Source organism: Quercus suber, unplaced genomic scaffold, assembly GCF_002906115.3.
Source record: "Quercus suber isolate HL8 unplaced genomic scaffold, Cork oak 2.0 scaffold_1, whole genome shotgun sequence".
In the NCBI taxonomy this organism is placed as follows: Eukaryota; Viridiplantae; Streptophyta; class Magnoliopsida; order Fagales; family Fagaceae; genus Quercus; species Quercus suber.
In genome coordinates, this window is record NW_027069468.1 from 1,059,459 (window position 1) to 1,077,971 (window position 18,513).

Here is an 18,513-nt window from a genome sequence, read left to right on the forward strand (position 1 = left end):
ATTAGTATTTAGATTATAGACTGTAGAATAATTTAAAAAATGTGGGAACCATCGAATGTGACAAAAGTATAGTTTACATGTGATGTTGGTATTACCCAATGTGACAATGGAACTGTCAAATGTAAGAAAAAAATTAAAGTACCATCGAATAAAAAAAAAAAGTATGATCAAATGTGATGCTGGTACTGCCTAATGTGACAATAGAACCATCAAATGTGAGAAAAAAATAATGGAACCACCAAATATGAAAAAAATGCAGTCACATGTAATGTTGGTACTGCATAATGTGAGAATGATAACATTAACATTAAATGTGAGAAAAAATAAATGGACCACTAAATGCGATAAAAGTACAATTATATGTGATGTTGGTATTGCATATTGTAAAAATGATATTATTAAATATGAGAAAAAAAAAAGAATTGCTAAATATGACAGAAGTACAGTCACATATAATTTTAGTATTACACAATATAAAAATAATACCATCAAATATGATATTTTGATAACCTAATATAACAAATTAACTACGAGTGAATAATGTACCCAAAAAAGAAAGGGTAACGGTAGAATTATATGGTATTACTATGTACTATTATGACAATAATAATAACATAATAATTTTTTTTCTAAAAAAAATTATGTTAAAAAAAAAATTACACATCAATTTAAAAGACTTGCCTAATTATATATTTATTAAAAGAAAAAAGGCAGCAGGTAGGAACGCTTATCCCTATCCCACATCAACATGACATAATGGGGTGGCCCCCACAGAATCGCGATATATAAGCTCTTTTTTTGATAAGTGTGACGGAGAATCCTGCGCAGGTACAACTCCAGAGTTTAGAATCATCGTTTACTCCGAGTCCAACTTCAACTTGTACTTTTTTTTTTTCTTTTTTTTTTTTCTCCCCTTTTTCTTTTCATCGTATTCTTTTGCCTTTTTTCCCTTTCTTTTTAGAAACCTTACTTATTATTATCATTATCATCAGCATCTATTGCAGAAGACAATTCACCAAGCCTTGTGCAATTTTCCCCAGACATTAAAGAAAGTATTTGTCCCAATTTTTGTTCTATTTTTTTCCTACAAGTTTCCTATGTTTGCTTTGTCTTCTCGAGGTTTCTAAGCTAACTTGCTTTCTAAGTCCTGTTCTAGTTTGCTTGCTATTGGTACAAGTTATTCTTTCATGGGGCTTATTCAATTTACTCTGTTGGGCTCTTGACACGTTAAAGTTGGTAACTTGGATACCCAATATCCTTTTTTGTTTGTTTGTTTGTTTGGTAATCGTTGAAGAAAGAAAAAAGAAGGAAAAGAGAGGATGAAACTGTGTCTTGTCTGTTCTATTTTATCAATAATCGCCGTAGCTGTCATAGTAGTTTGTTGTCATCGTCATAGCAATCATCTTTTTATTTCCATCCAATTGTATTGTATGTTCTTCTTAGCAGGTAACTATTTTTGCTATGCAGATTTAATGATTAGACAAGGGCTCAATTAATATTTTTGCGCTTTCACACAACCAAATACAAATATGAGGAGAGGATTCTATTAAAACTCATGAAATCACATGTCAGGCTGAGGCTAGTTTCTTTGGAAGGTTGAAGATTCAGAGGCTTGCAGCAATTTGTACACTCAATGGAACATCCCCACATCAATATAGTGTTTTTGTTATTGTGCTCTGTTTTGTTGCAGTTTCAATCTGAATTTTGTTTCCTTTAAGTAAAACAGGAATTTTGTTCCCCTGCGGCTTAACTAGTGTTAAATAGAAACTCTTTCCCAACCAAAAAAAAAAGGATCAAAACTTCCATGTGGAAGTCTGGAAGAACAAATTTGAATTTTCTTCCAAGTTATGCAATTAGCTTATATATCTATGTAATATAATTTGAGGATTCAATTTCTAGTAAAATTGTCCCAAAAAAAATACATGGAAACTTAATTGATTGAAGTTGTTGGATGGGTCATCTTGGCATAGTTTAATCTCTTATTCCACAGTTGATTTTGTATTTCAAGAAATTCCCTTTCTTCTTAGCTGTCCTTTGATTAATATTGCTAGATTTATCTGAATATTGCTGATGACAATAATACCTTGCAGAAGTCTAAGTTGCTGCCAAAATTGAAGCCTTATGATGGCTTGTATTTGTAGTTGCTTTCAAGACAAGGATCCTGAAGAAATTTTAGATGGATCCAGTCATAGAAACATCAGCCATCATAATTCCCATATTCATAACTTCTTTGAGAAGGTAGTGTATTAGATTGCCTCAACATTTCCAATTGTTACTAGAGGACCTCTTTCAGCTTTTTTCACGAAGTACCTGTCTTGCATTAAGAGCCTTTACTTTTTTAATTGCTAGCACACTACTTCTTGTAGCTCACTTCAAAGTTGTACTACTCGGTGCTTTTTTATAATGGACAAAGTTTGGCTCCAAATTGGTTTGAAACTATCTTTTCCAACCTATTACGTGATGATTTATAAGGCTATTCAAGTGTATTATATAAACAAGTCACATAACTCATTAAAAAAAGTCGTGACTAAAATTACACATGGATGGGCTCTTCAGTTGCCACGTAATGGGTTGGAGCAAGATAGCTCCAAACCAATTTGGAGCCAAACTTTTTTCTTTTATAATTTAAGAGGTGAGTGAATGGTGGCTGATTCTTGGTGCTACTGAAGTTGTTTACTTTGGTTCATTCCAATCATGATAATAATTATCTACACATCTTAGCTATAGTTCAGTAACTATGAGTGACTCATCCATTTATCTCTATAAACCATACTCAGTTGCTGGTACAGTCCTGACAATTATTTGAATTGCTAGTCATATTTGCATCTATCTAAAGCTTATACCTTCTTTGCTTTCTAACAACATTTTGTTCTCATTTGTAAAATAAATAAATAAGGAAACACAACCTCTGAGGACTGGCACTAATGCTGTTAACCTCTCATCTTGCTTGCTTGGTGTTGATGTGAGTTTGTTAGCATTGACTACCATCTAATTCTGTGAAGTTTGTATCGGATTTGCAAATGTTATATCCTCAAAGTACCCAGTTTCTTTGAATAGTTTATGCTACTTCCTAAGCAATGTTAGGGGTCTGATCAAAGGATGAATATCTTAATGACCCTAAGGAACTTATTTCACTTTTACAAACTGTAAAAATTCACTCAAACTAGCTACGTAATCTCTTGAAATGAATTTTTTTTTCCTAGCGGCCTTGCAGGAGTTAGTTATTTTTACAATCTGAAAGGATTACGACTCCTGAGTGAACTACTTCCCACTTAAGTTCTTGAAAAACTTCAGAGGAATGCTGTCATCCTGTGTCATAGTGTCTGGATTGTGGTTTTGCTTGAAGCATGTCGTAGTTTTGTTTATTAATGTCTAGTCCTTCTGTGACAACTGGAAGTATGTAATTATCTCACAACTTTTTCTGTAGATGTGCAAGTTAATTTTCATTAAATTATTTTGCATTTCAACTTAAACTTGAAATTCGTGACAGGAAATTTACCTCTTATGTAATTTCCCATTATCTACAGTATGCATCTTTCTTCTGCAATGGGCAAATGAATGTCCCCCCTTCGTCCCATCAGGAGGTAGCTTCTTCAACTCCAAATGGGGCACCTGAAACCATTTTATCTCCTCCTACAACTTTGGCATTTCATTCTGATTTGAGACAAGCCAATGTGCAACGGGATGGACTTGTAACAGGACACCAAAAAGGTGCAGGCGTTTTGCACAGTGAAACACAACTCAGAGGTAATAGTATTCAAATTGGCCAAGACCTTGTAACTCAGTCAGATTGCGGAGAGAAATCAAAAAAATGTCACTCAGAGTCTCCAAAGAAGATATCATTGAAAAATAGAGAAGCTGGATATATTTATGACCATGCATTACAAGAAGAGGAGGATGTTTGTCCTACATGTCTTGAAGGTAACCATTTTTGATAGAGAACCTTATTCTGGCATGGTAATTATAGTCTCTTGTCCTGATTTGTTTGTCCAACTTCTGAACAGGATTGCTATTTCATTTAGCTAGAGGATAGAACTTAAAAGTTTTTTGTCAAAGGATATTTGCTGTTCCGGTTTTCATTTTAACTCTTACTATGATCCTTCTGTTGACAGAATACACTCCTGAAAATCCTAAGATTGTGACACATTGTTCTCACCATTACCACCTTAGTTGTATATATGAATGGATGGAGAGAAGCGAAACCTGTCCAGTTTGTTGCCAGGTAAACAATTTCTTCATCATACTTCTTTCTCAGTAGGATGGTGGGTTTCTTAAATAAGAGTCATCACTAAACTGTTAATAACTATAGTTTTTTTTTTTTTTTTTTTTTTTTTTTTTTTTTTTTTTTTTTTTTTTTAAGGATTTTGTTCATTCTATAATCCTTTTGCCTCTTCCCCACATGATCAGTAAAGCGCCATTATTTACATTGCAATTAACTATCTATGAACTGGTCCTGTAGGTGTTGACATTTGATGAAACAAAGTAATCTCAAATTGCTTATGGCATGTAAAGAGTGAAGATGAAGCTGCAATTGCCGAAGCAAATGATGTTAAGCAGAGTTTATGATAAGTTCTCATCATCAACATCGATGTGAGAGACAGATTAGGATCCGAAAATTCTAAATACATGCATTCTAAGAAATTCCCTCTATCTCATGTTAAATTCGTTTGTTCAGTTGTTCTTGTTGACTGGATGGGCTGAAAAACCCTTCTTTTTTTTTTTTTCTTTTTTTTTTTTTTTCTGAATTCTTTTTAGCACCCCTAGTATTTATTGTACATGACTTCTACTATTGGAAGTCGTCGTGATTTTTGAAGAAGCTAACCTATGTATATGTGGATTGATAAATAATTGTTGTGATGAAAGTTTCTTCAACTGTTGTTTTGGTTGGAAATCAAAATCTTTCAACCAAGGCGCCCAACAATAGAAGGAAACAACAGTAACTACTAACAACACAAGCAAATTGTGTGGCTCATTCCCAGCGGGCTGCTACGTTGGCTATCACATATTTGTGATTTTGACTTGACCACCTTCATATGAGATTAATGTAAAACTCTGTGCTAGAATGAAAGTTGTAGGGGAAAGATGAACATATGAAATTTTCAACTAGGCACTGCAAGTGCCCGCCAAATGAGACATGGCAAGCCATGAAACCAGACTAGTGGCAGACTTTCAAAGGGGAAAATTATTAAGACAAAAATGCTAAAATCACAAAAAATTACAGGATTTTCGCCACAACTTGCCACATGGCAAGTTGTAAGTGGTGAAAGTGTAAACACACATGGACTTACCACTCTTTCTCCACCACTCACAATTCATCACATAATAAGTTGTGGCCAAAATTGTGAAATCTTTTGTGGTCTTAGCTTTGTTCATCTTAGATATATATTCCTAAAGTATTGGGTGGCTATTTATTTATTTTTATTGATATAGGCTATCATGTTAACTTTACTGTCAAAGTACCTAATAATTACTCTTCTTTAAGGGCTTAGGTTGGCACATGGTGATTGGAAAGCAGATGTGGCCGACTTTACCTTGACTAATTTGTTGAGAATCTATAGCTAACAACAACAAAAATTTGGAATTAAGGTTTTTATTTTATTTTATTTTATTTTTTATGTGTTGTTGTTGTTGGTTTGGATATGTTAGGTTTTGTTGGTTTTGGATAAGTTAGGTTTTGGGAGTAGTTTTTTCAAATTTTTCCTTGAGTAGAGATGACAATTTTGCTCCACACTACTCCAACCCACCCCAATTCATCCCAATGGTGGGGCAGGGCAAGGACAAATTGAAGTGTACACACACACAAATACCCTTTTATTTTATTTATATTTCAAATATAACTCAAGTACGCTTACTAACTTATATTATTAAGTATTAAAATGCTTGGATATTAAGATTTTTTTTTATTGCCTTAAGTACTTTGGTTTATATTATTGAGTTACTTAGTAAAGAATAGTTTGATTTAGTGTGATCAATATATTTTTATATTATTGTAATAGGTTGGGGTGGGTTAACATGGGGTGGGGTCATGCAAGGCAAGGCAACGCCCCGCGAGGTCCTATGGGGCCAAGCAACTTGCTTTGATATACGAGACAGGGCGAGGTGGGGCAATTACCTATGGATTAGGGGTAGAGCACCCATGATCTAGCCTTGCTCTACCTCATTGCCATTCCTATAATCCTTGAGGCAAGCCTCTCACTTTTCTTAATACTAGTCACAGATTTGTGCAATGCATTGAAAAATTTGATGATTTTTTTTTTTTTTTTTGGTTAACTGAAAATATTAAAATAGTCGATGAGACTTATTAGTGTTAGTCCCAAACCATTCTTAAAATGATGCGATAATTTTCTAACAAAATATAATTGATAATATACTAGATTTTCTAAATAAAGCTATGTATATTTGTTATTTAAAAGTATTTTAAAATTTGTAAGATTTTTTTACATTCAATTATTATATAAGAAGAGATATTTTATAAATAATGTAATGAATGGTTGGAACTTGTTTTTAATACTCCTAACAAACAGTTTATCCTCTATACATCTTGAATAATCTATGTAATTAATGAGTTGTGTTAAGGTTGTGTTAAGGCTGAGAGGGTTTGACACAATTATTAAATAAGTTGGATTAGATTTGAACCATGTATTCGAATACCCATATCTCGACATGACAAGAACACAACCCTACTAACACGAATTGTCATCCCTAATATAAAGAGATGGGTTCAAGTTATACTTAGTGTAGCTCTAAAGAGTTACATCTTTTTTTAAACTATTGGATTTAAGTAGATCCAATAATTAAAAAAAAAAAAAAACCATAATTAATGCAAATATTCTAATTGATTTCATTTATTATCCCATATTTAATATATTCCATACTTATTTCTAAACCCAAAAAAATTTATAACTCTCTCTGTCCACTGCACACCTCTCTCTCTTTCTCTTTGCATGTTTCTCTCTCTATCTTCTCCACGGTTCTTCCACCTCCACAACTAGGTTGTCGGTAGCAACAAAAAAGAAAAAGAAAAAGAAAAAGAAAAACCACAGCCGTTGGATTTTGTTGAATAACACAGCTATTGCTTTTAGTTGTTCTCTATCTCCACATTTTATCAAGTTGATTTTAGAGCATTTGGTTGAAGGTTGCATATTATTTTTTTAAGTTTTGAAGATGTAATAATGGATTGTTGTCATAAAAATTAGTAATCTGGGGTATACCAATAACGAAAACGTTTTTGAGGAAGCCTATTAACAATTTTGCCCAAAACATGTTAATGTCTCGAAGGATGGCTTTCAATGAAATACACATGTTAAAAAAAAAAAAAAAAATCGGTTTATTTTAAATATTTTCTTGGAAAGGAAGATAAGAATTCTTCGATAATTAGTATGTTACCTTAATCATGGCATTGAATTCGGTTTATAGTATATTATGGCAGATCGTTATACTGAATTTTTGTAATCATGTTAATTGTGGTTTCGGATATTGTTGAGCTGATGTTGTTTTTGATTGTTCAGACCATGCCTAAGCTGGGCTAGGTCCGGAGCAGCTTGAAGTCTTGAATGACTTGAGCGGATCGCGTAAACCAAACCTTGTCTTGATGATCTGTATCAGACCAAAAGCTATTGCTGTGTAAATTGTTGTAATGAATTCGCTAGGATTGCACTATTGTTTTGTAAGCAATAGCATTTATTATGATGGTTATAAAGTTGCAACTGAATTGCAGCAACAAAAAGTGCAGACTCTCTCTCTCTCTCTCAAAAAAAAAAAAAAAAACAAAAAGTGCAGTCTCTATAAAAATTTCACAAATACAAAATGATAGAAACATAATTGCTCAAACTAGAATTTTAAACTGATTTCTTCCAAAATATTTAACGTCAATGTCCCGCATCTCTTTTTTTTTTTTGCTGCCAGCTACCTCTTTTTTTTTCTTTTTTTTTTGGGTGCTGTCGGCGACCTATCCATGGAGGTGGAAGAGCGGTGGAGGAGAAAGAGAGAGCGTTCTAGAGAGAGAAATGTGGACATAGAGAACAACTAAAAGCAATAGTTGTGTTATTCAACAAAGTTTGGCGGATGTGGCTTTTTTATTTTTGCTGTTGTTGCCAGCTACCTGGCCATGGAGGTGGAAGAGCTAGCCTAGGAGGAGATAGAGAGAGAAACGTGCAAAGAGAGGGAGAGAGAGAGAGAGAGAGAGAGAGAGAGAGAGAGAGAGACGTGCAAAAGAAACGTGCAAAGAGAGGGAGAGAGAGAGAGAGAGAGAGAGAGAGAGAGAGAGAGAGACGTGCAATGGAGAGAGAGAGAGAGAGAGAGATAGAGTGATCAGTTGTATAAATTTTTTTGGGTTTAGAAATAAGTATGGCATGTATTAAATAAGGGATAATAAATGAGATCAATTATAATATTAGCATTAATGAGAGTTTTTTTTTTACTATTAGATCTACTTAAATCCTTATATCAGGTGTAACTTTTTTTATATAAGATAGAATTTCTACTCTAGCCTAATCTAAGTGTATATGTATGTGAAACTCCCTCTTAGAGACTTGAACCTTGACTCTTTTCCCTCACACTTCACAAGCAGTTATAGTTATGAAATGACCATTGCATCAAAAGTACACGATGGTACAACAGGTGTAACTTGAACTCATCTCATATATATATATATATATATAAGCCTATTTTTCCTGTTAGTAGAATACTTGGTTGCTCCTATAAATATAGGCACAACACCAGATTACATAAATATTTGTTTTTACCTTTTCTCCTTCTCTCTCTTATTTTGGCTAAGATTGCATAAAACAAAAATCTTCCAGATTTTTTTTTGTTGAGAATGCTATGTATTTTAACATGCACACGAAGAGAGGGGAGAGAAGGTCAAATCTTCTAGATATATATGCTTGAAAAGTACAAAATATTTATACTTGATGTCAATAGGAGAACAGTTCCGAAGTTCGAATTCCTTATTGGTTGAGTCCCAACAAGCAGAAAGCAATAATATTACATTTTTCATGTCATCAAAATAGGGATGAAACCACAGGTAGTACACAAGGATTAGAAACCTTAACTTTATATATATGTGTCCCATACTCAAAATGAAACCAAAGCTATATACCCAGCTAGAAGTGTCTTTCTTCTTTCACTTCATGTGGCAAAGCATCCAAGGTGACATGAATAAATTGGTTCAAGAGTGAGCTCAAGCTCATTCCTCCTCAGTTCTGGCGCTTCTTCATGGTGGGTGCCCCTACATCAGACATTCCGAAATAGCATATCTTAATGACACCTGCCTCAAACAAGTTCGTATCTTCTACTTTCTAATTGCAAACAGTAAATTAGCCTTAGGGTTTAAGGATGAATCAATTATAATAATATTTAAATAATTAAATTCACTCTTTTTTAGCAATTTAAACTTTTGGAATTAATAATAATTTGTTATGATATTAATGCAGGTGACCTTAAGTTTGAACTTATTAAAAGGTAATTTGGACCCACATATAAAGAGGTATCAATATAATGGTTAAATGATCAATTCACCATTTTCTAACACAACACAAAACAGAAATTATAGTATTATGTTTATGTAACATATAATATCAATATACTATATATCAATGGAAATTACCTTTTTTTTTCTCCTAATCATTCATTTGGTCTCATATCCTAATATACCCAGATGTCTCATCTATAAAATGTTGAAAATTATAGTCTTATTCAATTTCTTTGGAGAGAGAGAGAGAGAGAGAGGTTAAGTTTATGGAGTAGATGTATCAATATGAAATTTAGAATGAAATGCAATCATAGGAAATGGTGAAGGCATGTAACCCAATTTATTGGCATGACCAAGTCTCAAACTTGTAAGTGAATAGTTCTGGACAATATCATGTAAGAGTGCATGAAGGTCTTATAGATGTAATAATTAGTATTAGGTGAGAGAAGGTTACCCAATGTTTAAACAGGGAAGTGGCTGTGGTAGCATAAATGATGATGATCCATTTGGACCATGGTTTTGCTGCTCCCATTGTGCCTGCGCCTGGGCCTGCTGCGCCACAGTTTTCTCCTTCTCTTTGATCTTTTTCAAAATGAGAGAAAGATTACATTATTCTCGTATTCAATAGATTAACAAAACACCCTAATGAGCTTAATTGGTGTATTAGCTAAATTGCAATTTTCTGTACATCCAAACATAAAAAGCAGGTCACCTTATTTGCTAGAATGGTATTCTGTTCCTGTATTGCCTTCTCCTGCATACAATATATTAGCACAATGTGAAATTAATATAGATAAATTGAGATACTAAGTTTCAATTTTTTTTTTTTTAAGTGAGTTTGACAAATACCACTCTTGGGCTATGATGTGGATGCCAATTTAGTCCTTGAACTTTCAATTTTAACAATTAATTAACCCTTTAAACATTAGGTTTATGACAAATCAAACCTTCTATTAACATTTTTCTGTTAGAACCTAATGTATTTAATAATGTAATGCACTTTTTTTTTTTGTTTTTGAGTAAAGAGTAATACTTATTAGAATATACACGAAAATAGTAATATTAGTGTTTTAAACCGGATTTATAATACATTATATAAACAGAATAAAACTACAAAAGAATTTAACATTTGTAGTTATAGATTGGGGTTATAAAGTGCACTTATAATAAGAATGACATTTTAAAAATCATTGATGTTGTGGTAGAACTATGCATGCGAATAAATTGACTACTCTTACTTTAACATAATTTAAGTGTATATATGTTTAAAACTTCCTCACAAAGACTTGAGCCCTAACTTTTGTCCCCCACCTCTATCCCCCTACTTCACAAGAACTTATACTTATAGAGTAATCATTATACCAAGAGTGCAGTGGTCTTAGCTAATCTTTGAAGTGAAAATACTAACGGAATGTCTAATTTATCACAAATCTAAAATCTAGGGGATTAATTGCTCAAATAAAAAATAAAACGGTACAATTAACACTCATGTCAAAGTTCAAGAGTGTTATTTGTAAAATGCCCTTTAAAAAATGACATACTATAGTTGGTTATTCAATCTTTGTAAGAATACCTTTCTTCAAAAGGAATTCAGAACTCTTCAAAATTAGAAAATAATAATAATAATAATAACTAAAAAAAAAAAAAAAAAGAGAAAAGAAAAGGAATTTAGAAATGCATTAGTTTCTGGTAATATAAAACCAAGAAGTGGCAAAAGGCCTTGCCTTCCTCTGAAGATCTGAGATTGACTCATACATGAGTTGGTTCTGCAAAAGAGAAAATATTTCAATGCCAAGTAGATATACCCAACCCTAAGTGGACTATAGTCTATGGACTTCAATAAAAATAATCTAGCTTACTTTTCTTGATCGAATCTGTTTAAGAGCAGTATCAAGCTGTTGTTCCAAATTTTGTAGCTGCTTGAAACTTAATGTGTCCAGATCTTCTCCCAAATAATGCCTAAAGAGTTTTACACAATAAACAAAATAAATGTATATTAAAGAAATTAAGAACATAGTCAACGGCATGGAACTGGGCTAGTACCTATGGTTTCTTTGCAGAAGCTCAACCTTAGCCTTGAGTCTAGAATACTCCATGGTCCAGTTGCCCTGAACGGTTTATTGCACAGTGCACAAAAACAATTATTATGACCAAACATGATGATACAATAAATTGTTAATTGTTTTCAAGATTTAAACTATTAAAAATGGTAAATTTAATCATTTAAATATTATTTTAACATTATTTTTCACGTGTGAGTCATGATAAACAAACAATTACTAGTGGTAATTTATTTTGATATTAGAGTAGGTGGGTTTGAGCTCCAACCTTATCTCCATTTTAATTCCTATTTTAAAAATATAAAAACCCCACATATTGAGCTACATTTATTAAGGAAGAGTTTAAATCCTCACGTAAGGAATAGTTAGAATAATTATTAAATTCACAATTTTTTTTTTAAAAAAAATTTGAAATAATTAATAATTTCTTAGGATAAGAATATATGCAGTCAAAAATTGCACTCAATATATCCACTTCAAAATGTTCAAAAATATTATGCTCTTAGCATAATAGTACACTCACATATTTATGAATGAAATAAATATTTGGAGATTGATGGAATGACAAACCTGTAATTCAGAATCAGTAGCAACAAGCTGTCGCTCTGCATAAGAATATCTCTCATAGCGTTCAAGTATCTTCTCCATGCTATGGCATAAAGAAAAAAAGTTAATAATATCTACCACCATCACTCTACAAAAATTGTTGCTAACTAATGAATGATTGTGAAGCTTTGAAATCATTCTAAATGAAAGATTAACTCAAAAGCAACCAGCCAACCACTGTATTCTTCAATTCTTAGCATTATAGTGACAAAGTGATCATATAGTGATGTTAAGCTACAATTTTGAATCTTAGAGAAAACATAAGTTGCACTTGTGCTTGAATATTTATCAACCATACTTGTGCATGTGTAAAATATTGCCTTTAAAAATTTCTGAGAGTCAAAAACCTAGAAGTGATTGCCGAATCATTATTCCTACGCATCTGCCAGCCTAAGTATATATCTGAAAATCAACTCTCTCATCATTAAGGAGATACCAGTTCGTTGGTATAGTTGTAGAGGGCCAATTCCCTTGTAGCTCATTGAACTTTTGTTTTGAATTTGTTTCATGTTAAACAAAAATTCTTAAGTACAGTACTGCTATGGTTTTCACATTTGTCATGCATTTGTTCACTTCTTTCTTACGTAGATATGATAATATAGAAATCCATCCCATAAAGCAAATTGCTCAAAGAAACCCCAGAAGTAGAATTTCCTTCATACATTGCAACTTCACTAATGCCAGCTTTAACATCCACATGGCAACCGTTTAGAGTGTTTTGATTGGCTTTTTCTTGTCGGCTTATTTGCTCATATACAAGTTTTTAGCAAAAAGAAAATCAAAATTCACACATGAACTGATATTTTGAAAGTTGTAAAGCAGCAGAGACATGGACACATCAAGAGAAACTCAAGCAAGAGGGTTGGATAAAAAACTCAAAGAAGCGCATTACCTTGCATAAGTTTATATCATGTATATTAACAAGTTGATTTCAACATAATTAGTTTATAGAAACAAACATAGAACTGAATTAATAAACCTATAAACTAGACATTTATACAATAAAATTTTCTTTCTATTTTTCTTAGTGAAATTCTACTTATATAAAAAATGTAAAAGTTAATATAGACATATAAAGAATTCATAAAAGATATAAAAAAAAAAAATGGAATCAAATTAAAGGACTTTGCTTTTTCTCCCCAAACCCCTAGCACCACACCATGAGTATCATAATCTTGCATGCTTGCTATTTCATTTAAAATATTAAGGATATTTTTATGTAACTCAGGGCTAGTAAATCGTCAGAATATATTAATCTTCACAATGTTAATGAAGTCCATAGTGTTTGATAGCATTAGAATGTGTATCTTTGTTAGTCACAATAAGAAAATATCTTGGTATCAACTTGCTTTAATGTTTACTATTGATTAAGGCATTGATTTCTTCTCAACGATGGCTCCAAGTCTAGAAGCCCAAAAAATCCCAGTCCAATTCATTTAATTTTACAATATAAAGTAACTCAATATGTTAACTTCACCCTGGACTTCTTAAAATTTTAACAACCATGATTGAAAGAATGGTTACAATTTTACCATGTTATCAGCCTTTAAAAAATATTAAGATGTTTCTCAAAAATAAATAAATAAAATAAACATTAAGTTGCACTATTTTTTGTATTTAATTAAAATGTAGATTTTCAAAACTATTCAATTAACCACGAAGGTTATGATTTCAAGAATTCCATGATTAGTGGTGGAGCAAACACTTTTTTAAAGGGCAGTCAAATTAAATATATCAATAATTTTAAAAATTGCAAAATAACAAACACACACATGTATTATATTTATTATTTTCTCATTTATAAAAAAATTTCATCAAGTCAGTTGTATATGATTCCAATGAAATTCGATTTCTTTTTATTAAATCATGTGTATTATCCTTTAAATTATATTAATCACAATTAATAATTTTTAAACTTTTAAATAAGGTTTTTTTTTTTGGTTAAATAAATTAAAGATTACACATCAAAGTAAAATAATATATTAAGATATGAAATGTATACAAATCATTAATTTTAGAATAAGTAAATCATAAATATCACTTCGATTAACCTAACATATACAATATTAATTTAATATATGAGAAAAATAATAGAAATAAAAATAATAACAAATGGAAACTTTTCTCTTGTATAATGATGATAAATAAATAGAACATGTCCAAATCTTTTAACCATAAAAATCATAGTATCTTTTCTTTAGTACACACATATATATGTAACGCATTCCTAGATACAACATGAAAAGGAGTTTATTTTTTAAGAAAAATATTTATAGTAAAATTTTTTATATATATCTTCATGGAAACACACTTCAAATGCTTTTAAAGTTAATGGCTTATACATGGGAAAAAAAAAATTGAATGTTAGATGTATTAATACTTTAAATGAGAAATAAGAGTTTGTACAATTTTTAAGAAAGAAAATGCTAATGAGTGCCCTTATAACACTGGTTAATAATCCATAAAAATGATCATTAAGCAAAATTCCAACCTAACTTAAAGGAGGGTCATGGTCCTCTAGGCCCCCTCCTTAATTACCCCATTATCTAGGGTAGAGTTAGCCTAAAAACTCTAAAATATTATGATAGTTTTCATTAAACCATACGAAATCTAAGAGATTAGGTTAAATTTTCTTATAATTTGAATTTTCATTAATAAACAAAAGTGGGAAGGATTTTTTGTAAAAAAAAAAAATTAGGGGACCATGGTCTTTTAAGCCCCCTTCTTAATTACTCCATTCTCTAGAGTAAAGTTAGCCGAAAAACTCTAAATGATTATTATAGATTTAGTTCAACAATGAGAGAGAGAGAGAGAGAGAGAGAGAGAGAGAGAGAGAGAGAGAGAGAGAGAGAGAGAGAGAGAGAGAGAGAGAGAGAGAGAGAGAGAGAGAGAGAGAGAGAGAGAGAGAGAGAGAGATAAGCACAAGTAACAGTAAAAAAAAGTGATAAGCACAAGTAGTAGTCATAAATCCTTCACACATCCGTATATTCCCCTCATAGTTGCTTAATTAGAAGGCTGAGTTTGCAAATCTGGCTATGATTAAGGCAAGTAGATTTTATCAATTTTTCCTAATTAAACTATAAAATTATTTTCATATTTTTTTGATAATTAGAAGAAATTGATTAGATAAATTAGGTGGAAAAAAAAAAAGATATATTACTAAAAGAATACCAACAACCAAGCTTTTATGGTAGGATGCCAATTAATAATGGTGTTTTGTGTGCCTTACCCTATTAGGACCTATCGTAATTAGAAGATCACCCCCCCCCCCCCACCCAAAAAAAAAAAAAAAAATCCAAATGTGCAGGGCTAAGAGTTTTGCCCTATTACGATCTACCATACAAATAACAAGATAAAACAAAATCCATTATTTAAAAAAAAAAAAAAATCCAAACATGAAGGGCTAAGAGTCACAAAACTTTGATATTACACTTGATCTGCAAAATGCATGCAAGTAAACACATATGTTTTTTCTTTTTTTGATAAATCTCACAAATGGTTTCAAATACAAAATCAAATCAAATCGCAGATCAGATGTTGTTGAACCAAGGTTTTTCATAAATTTCTTGAAAAATCTTTTAATTTTTTTTGGCACATACTATTATTTATTTTCTCAACCCAGATCCCAATTCAATTACAGAAAAAAAAAAAAAAAATGAATGTACTTATGTACTTTTTAGAGTAATATTCATAAAATTTCGTTTTGTTTGAATTTTGATAAACCGGGAAAGAGTAGTTCACTTCATATCCCGAAGTTCAAGGCTCCTTTTAGTATGATATGACATGCCTTCCAAGGCCTTTGTTTTCAGGACCCGTTTAGTGCTTCTGAAGTACTTGTTTTTACTACTATTATATTAAATCACTATTATATATTTACTAACTCCAAACTGGATTATCTGAAACCATCACTGCAGTATTAGCGGGATAGCATATTTTACTTACCAAAACCATGCTAATCTGACATAAGTTAGTACCCTATCCCAAAAATAAAGTGAGAATCTGAAGGTAAGGCAGAAGAGCACAAAAGAAAAAATCAACAAAATAGAAGTTAAAGCTACATAGACGCTTAGAGCTAGCTAGTAAGAAAGCACAAAGAAAGTGTAGAAGAGAAATGAAATACCATGGCAAAGAAATAAATTAAGAAAGAAAATCAGGAAAACCCCAGATGAAAAAAAAAAAAAAACACCTTGTAGGGCACTCTTTTTTGTTTTTCTTTAGATTCATAATAATTGAGCATATAACGAATAATATAACTGAGAAGAAGAAGAAGAAGAAGTAATAGTAGTGAAAAACAAGCACATAACCTATTTATATATGAGTTAGAAGAAGAAGAAGAAGAAGAAGAAGAAGAGGAAGAAGAAGAAGAGTATAGTACCAAGAATCTGTGGCGTACTCAAAGAGCTTCCCTTTGTGAGAGAAGACAATCAAAGCAACCTCAGCATCACAAAGCACGGAGATCTCATGAGCTTTCTTCAAAAGCCCACCTCTCCTTTTGGAAAACGTAACCTGGCGGTTGATTTTGTTCTCTATCCTCTTCAACTGAACCCTACCCCTTCCCATTTTTCTCTTTCAAAAATCAAAAGAAAAACACGCACAACCCAAAAGAAGAAAAACAAAACCACCTGAAACTGAAAGACAAAGAGAGAGAGAGAGAGAGAGAGAGAGAGAGAGAGAATTATTAATGGGTATTTCTACTTCTTGCCAAATGTGAAGGTATTTGAGAAAACATGGTTGCATATATATAGAAATAGTAATGGTTACGGAAATTTGACAGAAAAAGTGGTTTTAGAGAAATAGTGAGTGGTTTATGAAAAAAACCAGGCTGGTTTTTGCAGTATTTGTTGTCGACTTCTGATTGGTTGGAGTGTACTGTCTAGTCGTTGTGTCTGCTCTAGAAACCACATCATTCTTTTGTATTGGGGGTGTACTCTCTAGACTCTAGGCTCTACTCACTAATAATTTTCTCCCAAAAAAAAAAAAAAAAAAAAACCCCTACTCAGTACTCACCACTTACTACACTGCTCACTAGTGTAAAAATAAAGAAGGATTTGTACGGACTTTACAGCATCATAATAGTGATGCCTATTTATGCTTATATTTTGTTGACGGCGCCCCTTGTGGTCTTTGGCAACATTCATTAACGTGGCCGAGTGGGTCTCTCTCTCTCTCTCTCTCTCTCAACTCTCAACTCTCAACTCTCAAGGACTAGGGCACTAGGTTTTCTTTTTATATTTATTTACTCCTGTCAATTTTTTGTTACTTCTATATCTGGATATATTGCAAATTATGTTACTCCAAAAGTTATAACTTAAAATGAATATTTGGTTTGTGTGTTTGAGAATGCAATTTTAAAAATTTTATAAATAATTTTTAAGGTTAAATATATGTTTTGCTTTTTGTCTTCACTGTTATTAAAAAGAGAGAGAGAGAGAGAGAGAGAGAGAGTGTATGGGGATGATATAACTCAAAGACATATTTTTAGAAAAATTAAAATTAACAACTTATTTGGTAAAGAAATAAAGAAACACAATACCAGTAATATTTTTAGGGTTCGGTTAATATTTGTCTCCACGGAAAAGTTTTTATGGAGAATTGAAAAAACTGTCAAAATAGTTAATTACTTTTTCATTTTTCATAAAAAATTTCATAAAATAGTTTACTAATGTATGTCATAAGGAGACACGTTAGTAAATCCCATATTTTTAATCAACCTTTCAATTTCATTGCCAACCAACAACCAATAATTGCCCACAAAAAACCAACACATACCATTGCAACATGGCACAATATATACAAGCCGCTATCAAACTTCACCTCATATACCAAATCAAGGGACATATCTTCTTTGTCAAAGACGCACATCTTTCTATTTTCCCAATAGAAGGTTTTCAATTGCCTAAGAGATCTCTTAAAACATACTTTACTTGTAATTAGGTAGATCTAAGTTGGGTTTAATGTATCAAGAAGTATGTTGTTCAAACATATCAAATGGTATCATTAAAGACATAAAGTTTGATTCAAGGAACAAGTGAAGAAAAGTTGTTTCATTAAATCTTGACACTAGCTGCTATCGAGGATTAATGAAGAAGCTCAACAAAAACTTAATCTATTGAGAATTACGATTTCAGAATTCTCAGATCTGAAATTCGGCCCATGATGACTTGAATTATTAGGGTTTCTCTCTCTACAACCATAGTCATATAAAAGACTTATTTTAAAAGTTATCAAGTACGAAAACAGAGACTCAGAATTCATATATTTTGTGTGAAGTTACTGCGTTTGTACGCCTTAAGGTTTTGTAACCAAGTGCTTTCTGATCTTCATCGTTTATGAGTTGAAGAACTTTGCAGCCAACAACAATCAATAAAATTGCTG

At 31.9% G+C, this 18,513-nt stretch overlaps 2 protein-coding genes across 10 annotated transcripts; one reads left to right on the top strand and one right to left on the bottom strand.

Moving 5' to 3' along the window:
• The first annotated feature begins 824 nt into the window (after positions 1-824).
• On the top strand, positions 825-4,870 carry LOC112022354 (E3 ubiquitin-protein ligase At3g02290). 9 transcript variants are annotated; one of them, XM_024054922.2, is made up of 5 exons: positions 825-1,624; positions 2,091-2,238; positions 3,528-3,921; positions 4,113-4,222; positions 4,460-4,870. In XM_024054922.2, the coding sequence occupies exons 2-5, from the start codon at positions 2,122-2,124 to the stop codon at positions 4,484-4,486; spliced, it is 648 nt and encodes a 215-aa protein (XP_023910690.1). In that variant the 5' UTR covers positions 825-1,624; positions 2,091-2,121; the 3' UTR covers positions 4,487-4,870. The 9 variants fall into 9 exon arrangements, with proteins under 9 accessions (XP_023910690.1, XP_065628756.1, XP_023910687.1 ...); XM_065772684.1 differs by having other exon boundaries at positions 825-1,446; XM_024054919.2 differs by having other exon boundaries at positions 825-1,236; positions 1,468-2,238.
• Positions 4,871-9,129: 4,259 nt separating this feature from the next.
• LOC112022353 (agamous-like MADS-box protein AP1) lies at positions 9,130-16,698 on the bottom strand. Its single transcript, XM_024054917.2, has 8 exons — positions 16,514-16,698; positions 12,103-12,181; positions 11,516-11,580; positions 11,332-11,431; positions 11,197-11,238; positions 10,185-10,226; positions 9,927-10,054; positions 9,130-9,229 (listed from the first exon to the last, which is right to left on the bottom strand). The coding sequence occupies exons 1-8, from the start codon at positions 16,696-16,698 to the stop codon at positions 9,130-9,132; spliced, it is 741 nt and encodes a 246-aa protein (XP_023910685.1).
• Between the last annotated feature and the right edge of the window lie 1,815 nt (positions 16,699-18,513).

Excerpts from the sequence above, each read along its gene's own strand:
- LOC112022354 (XM_024054918.2), top strand. The coding sequence starts at position 2,122 with ATGATGGCTTGTATTTGTAGTTGCTTTCAAGACAAGGATCCTGAAGAA. Across the intron at positions 2,239-3,527 it reads TTCATAACTTCTTTGAGAAG|TATGCATCTTTCTTCTGCAA; the intron begins GTAGTGTATTAG and ends CATTATCTACAG. Across the intron at positions 3,922-4,112 it reads TTGTCCTACATGTCTTGAAG|AATACACTCCTGAAAATCCT; the intron begins GTAACCATTTTT and ends TTCTGTTGACAG.
- LOC112022353 (XM_024054917.2), bottom strand. The coding sequence starts at position 16,698 with ATGGGAAGGGGTAGGGTTCAGTTGAAGAGGATAGAGAACAAAATCAAC. Across the intron at positions 11,581-12,102 it reads CTACTGATTCTGAATTACAG|GGCAACTGGACCATGGAGTA; the intron begins GTTTGTCATTCC and ends TAAACCGTTCAG. Across the intron at positions 10,055-10,184 it reads ATACCATTCTAGCAAATAAG|ATCAAAGAGAAGGAGAAAAC; the intron begins GTGACCTGCTTT and ends ATTTTGAAAAAG.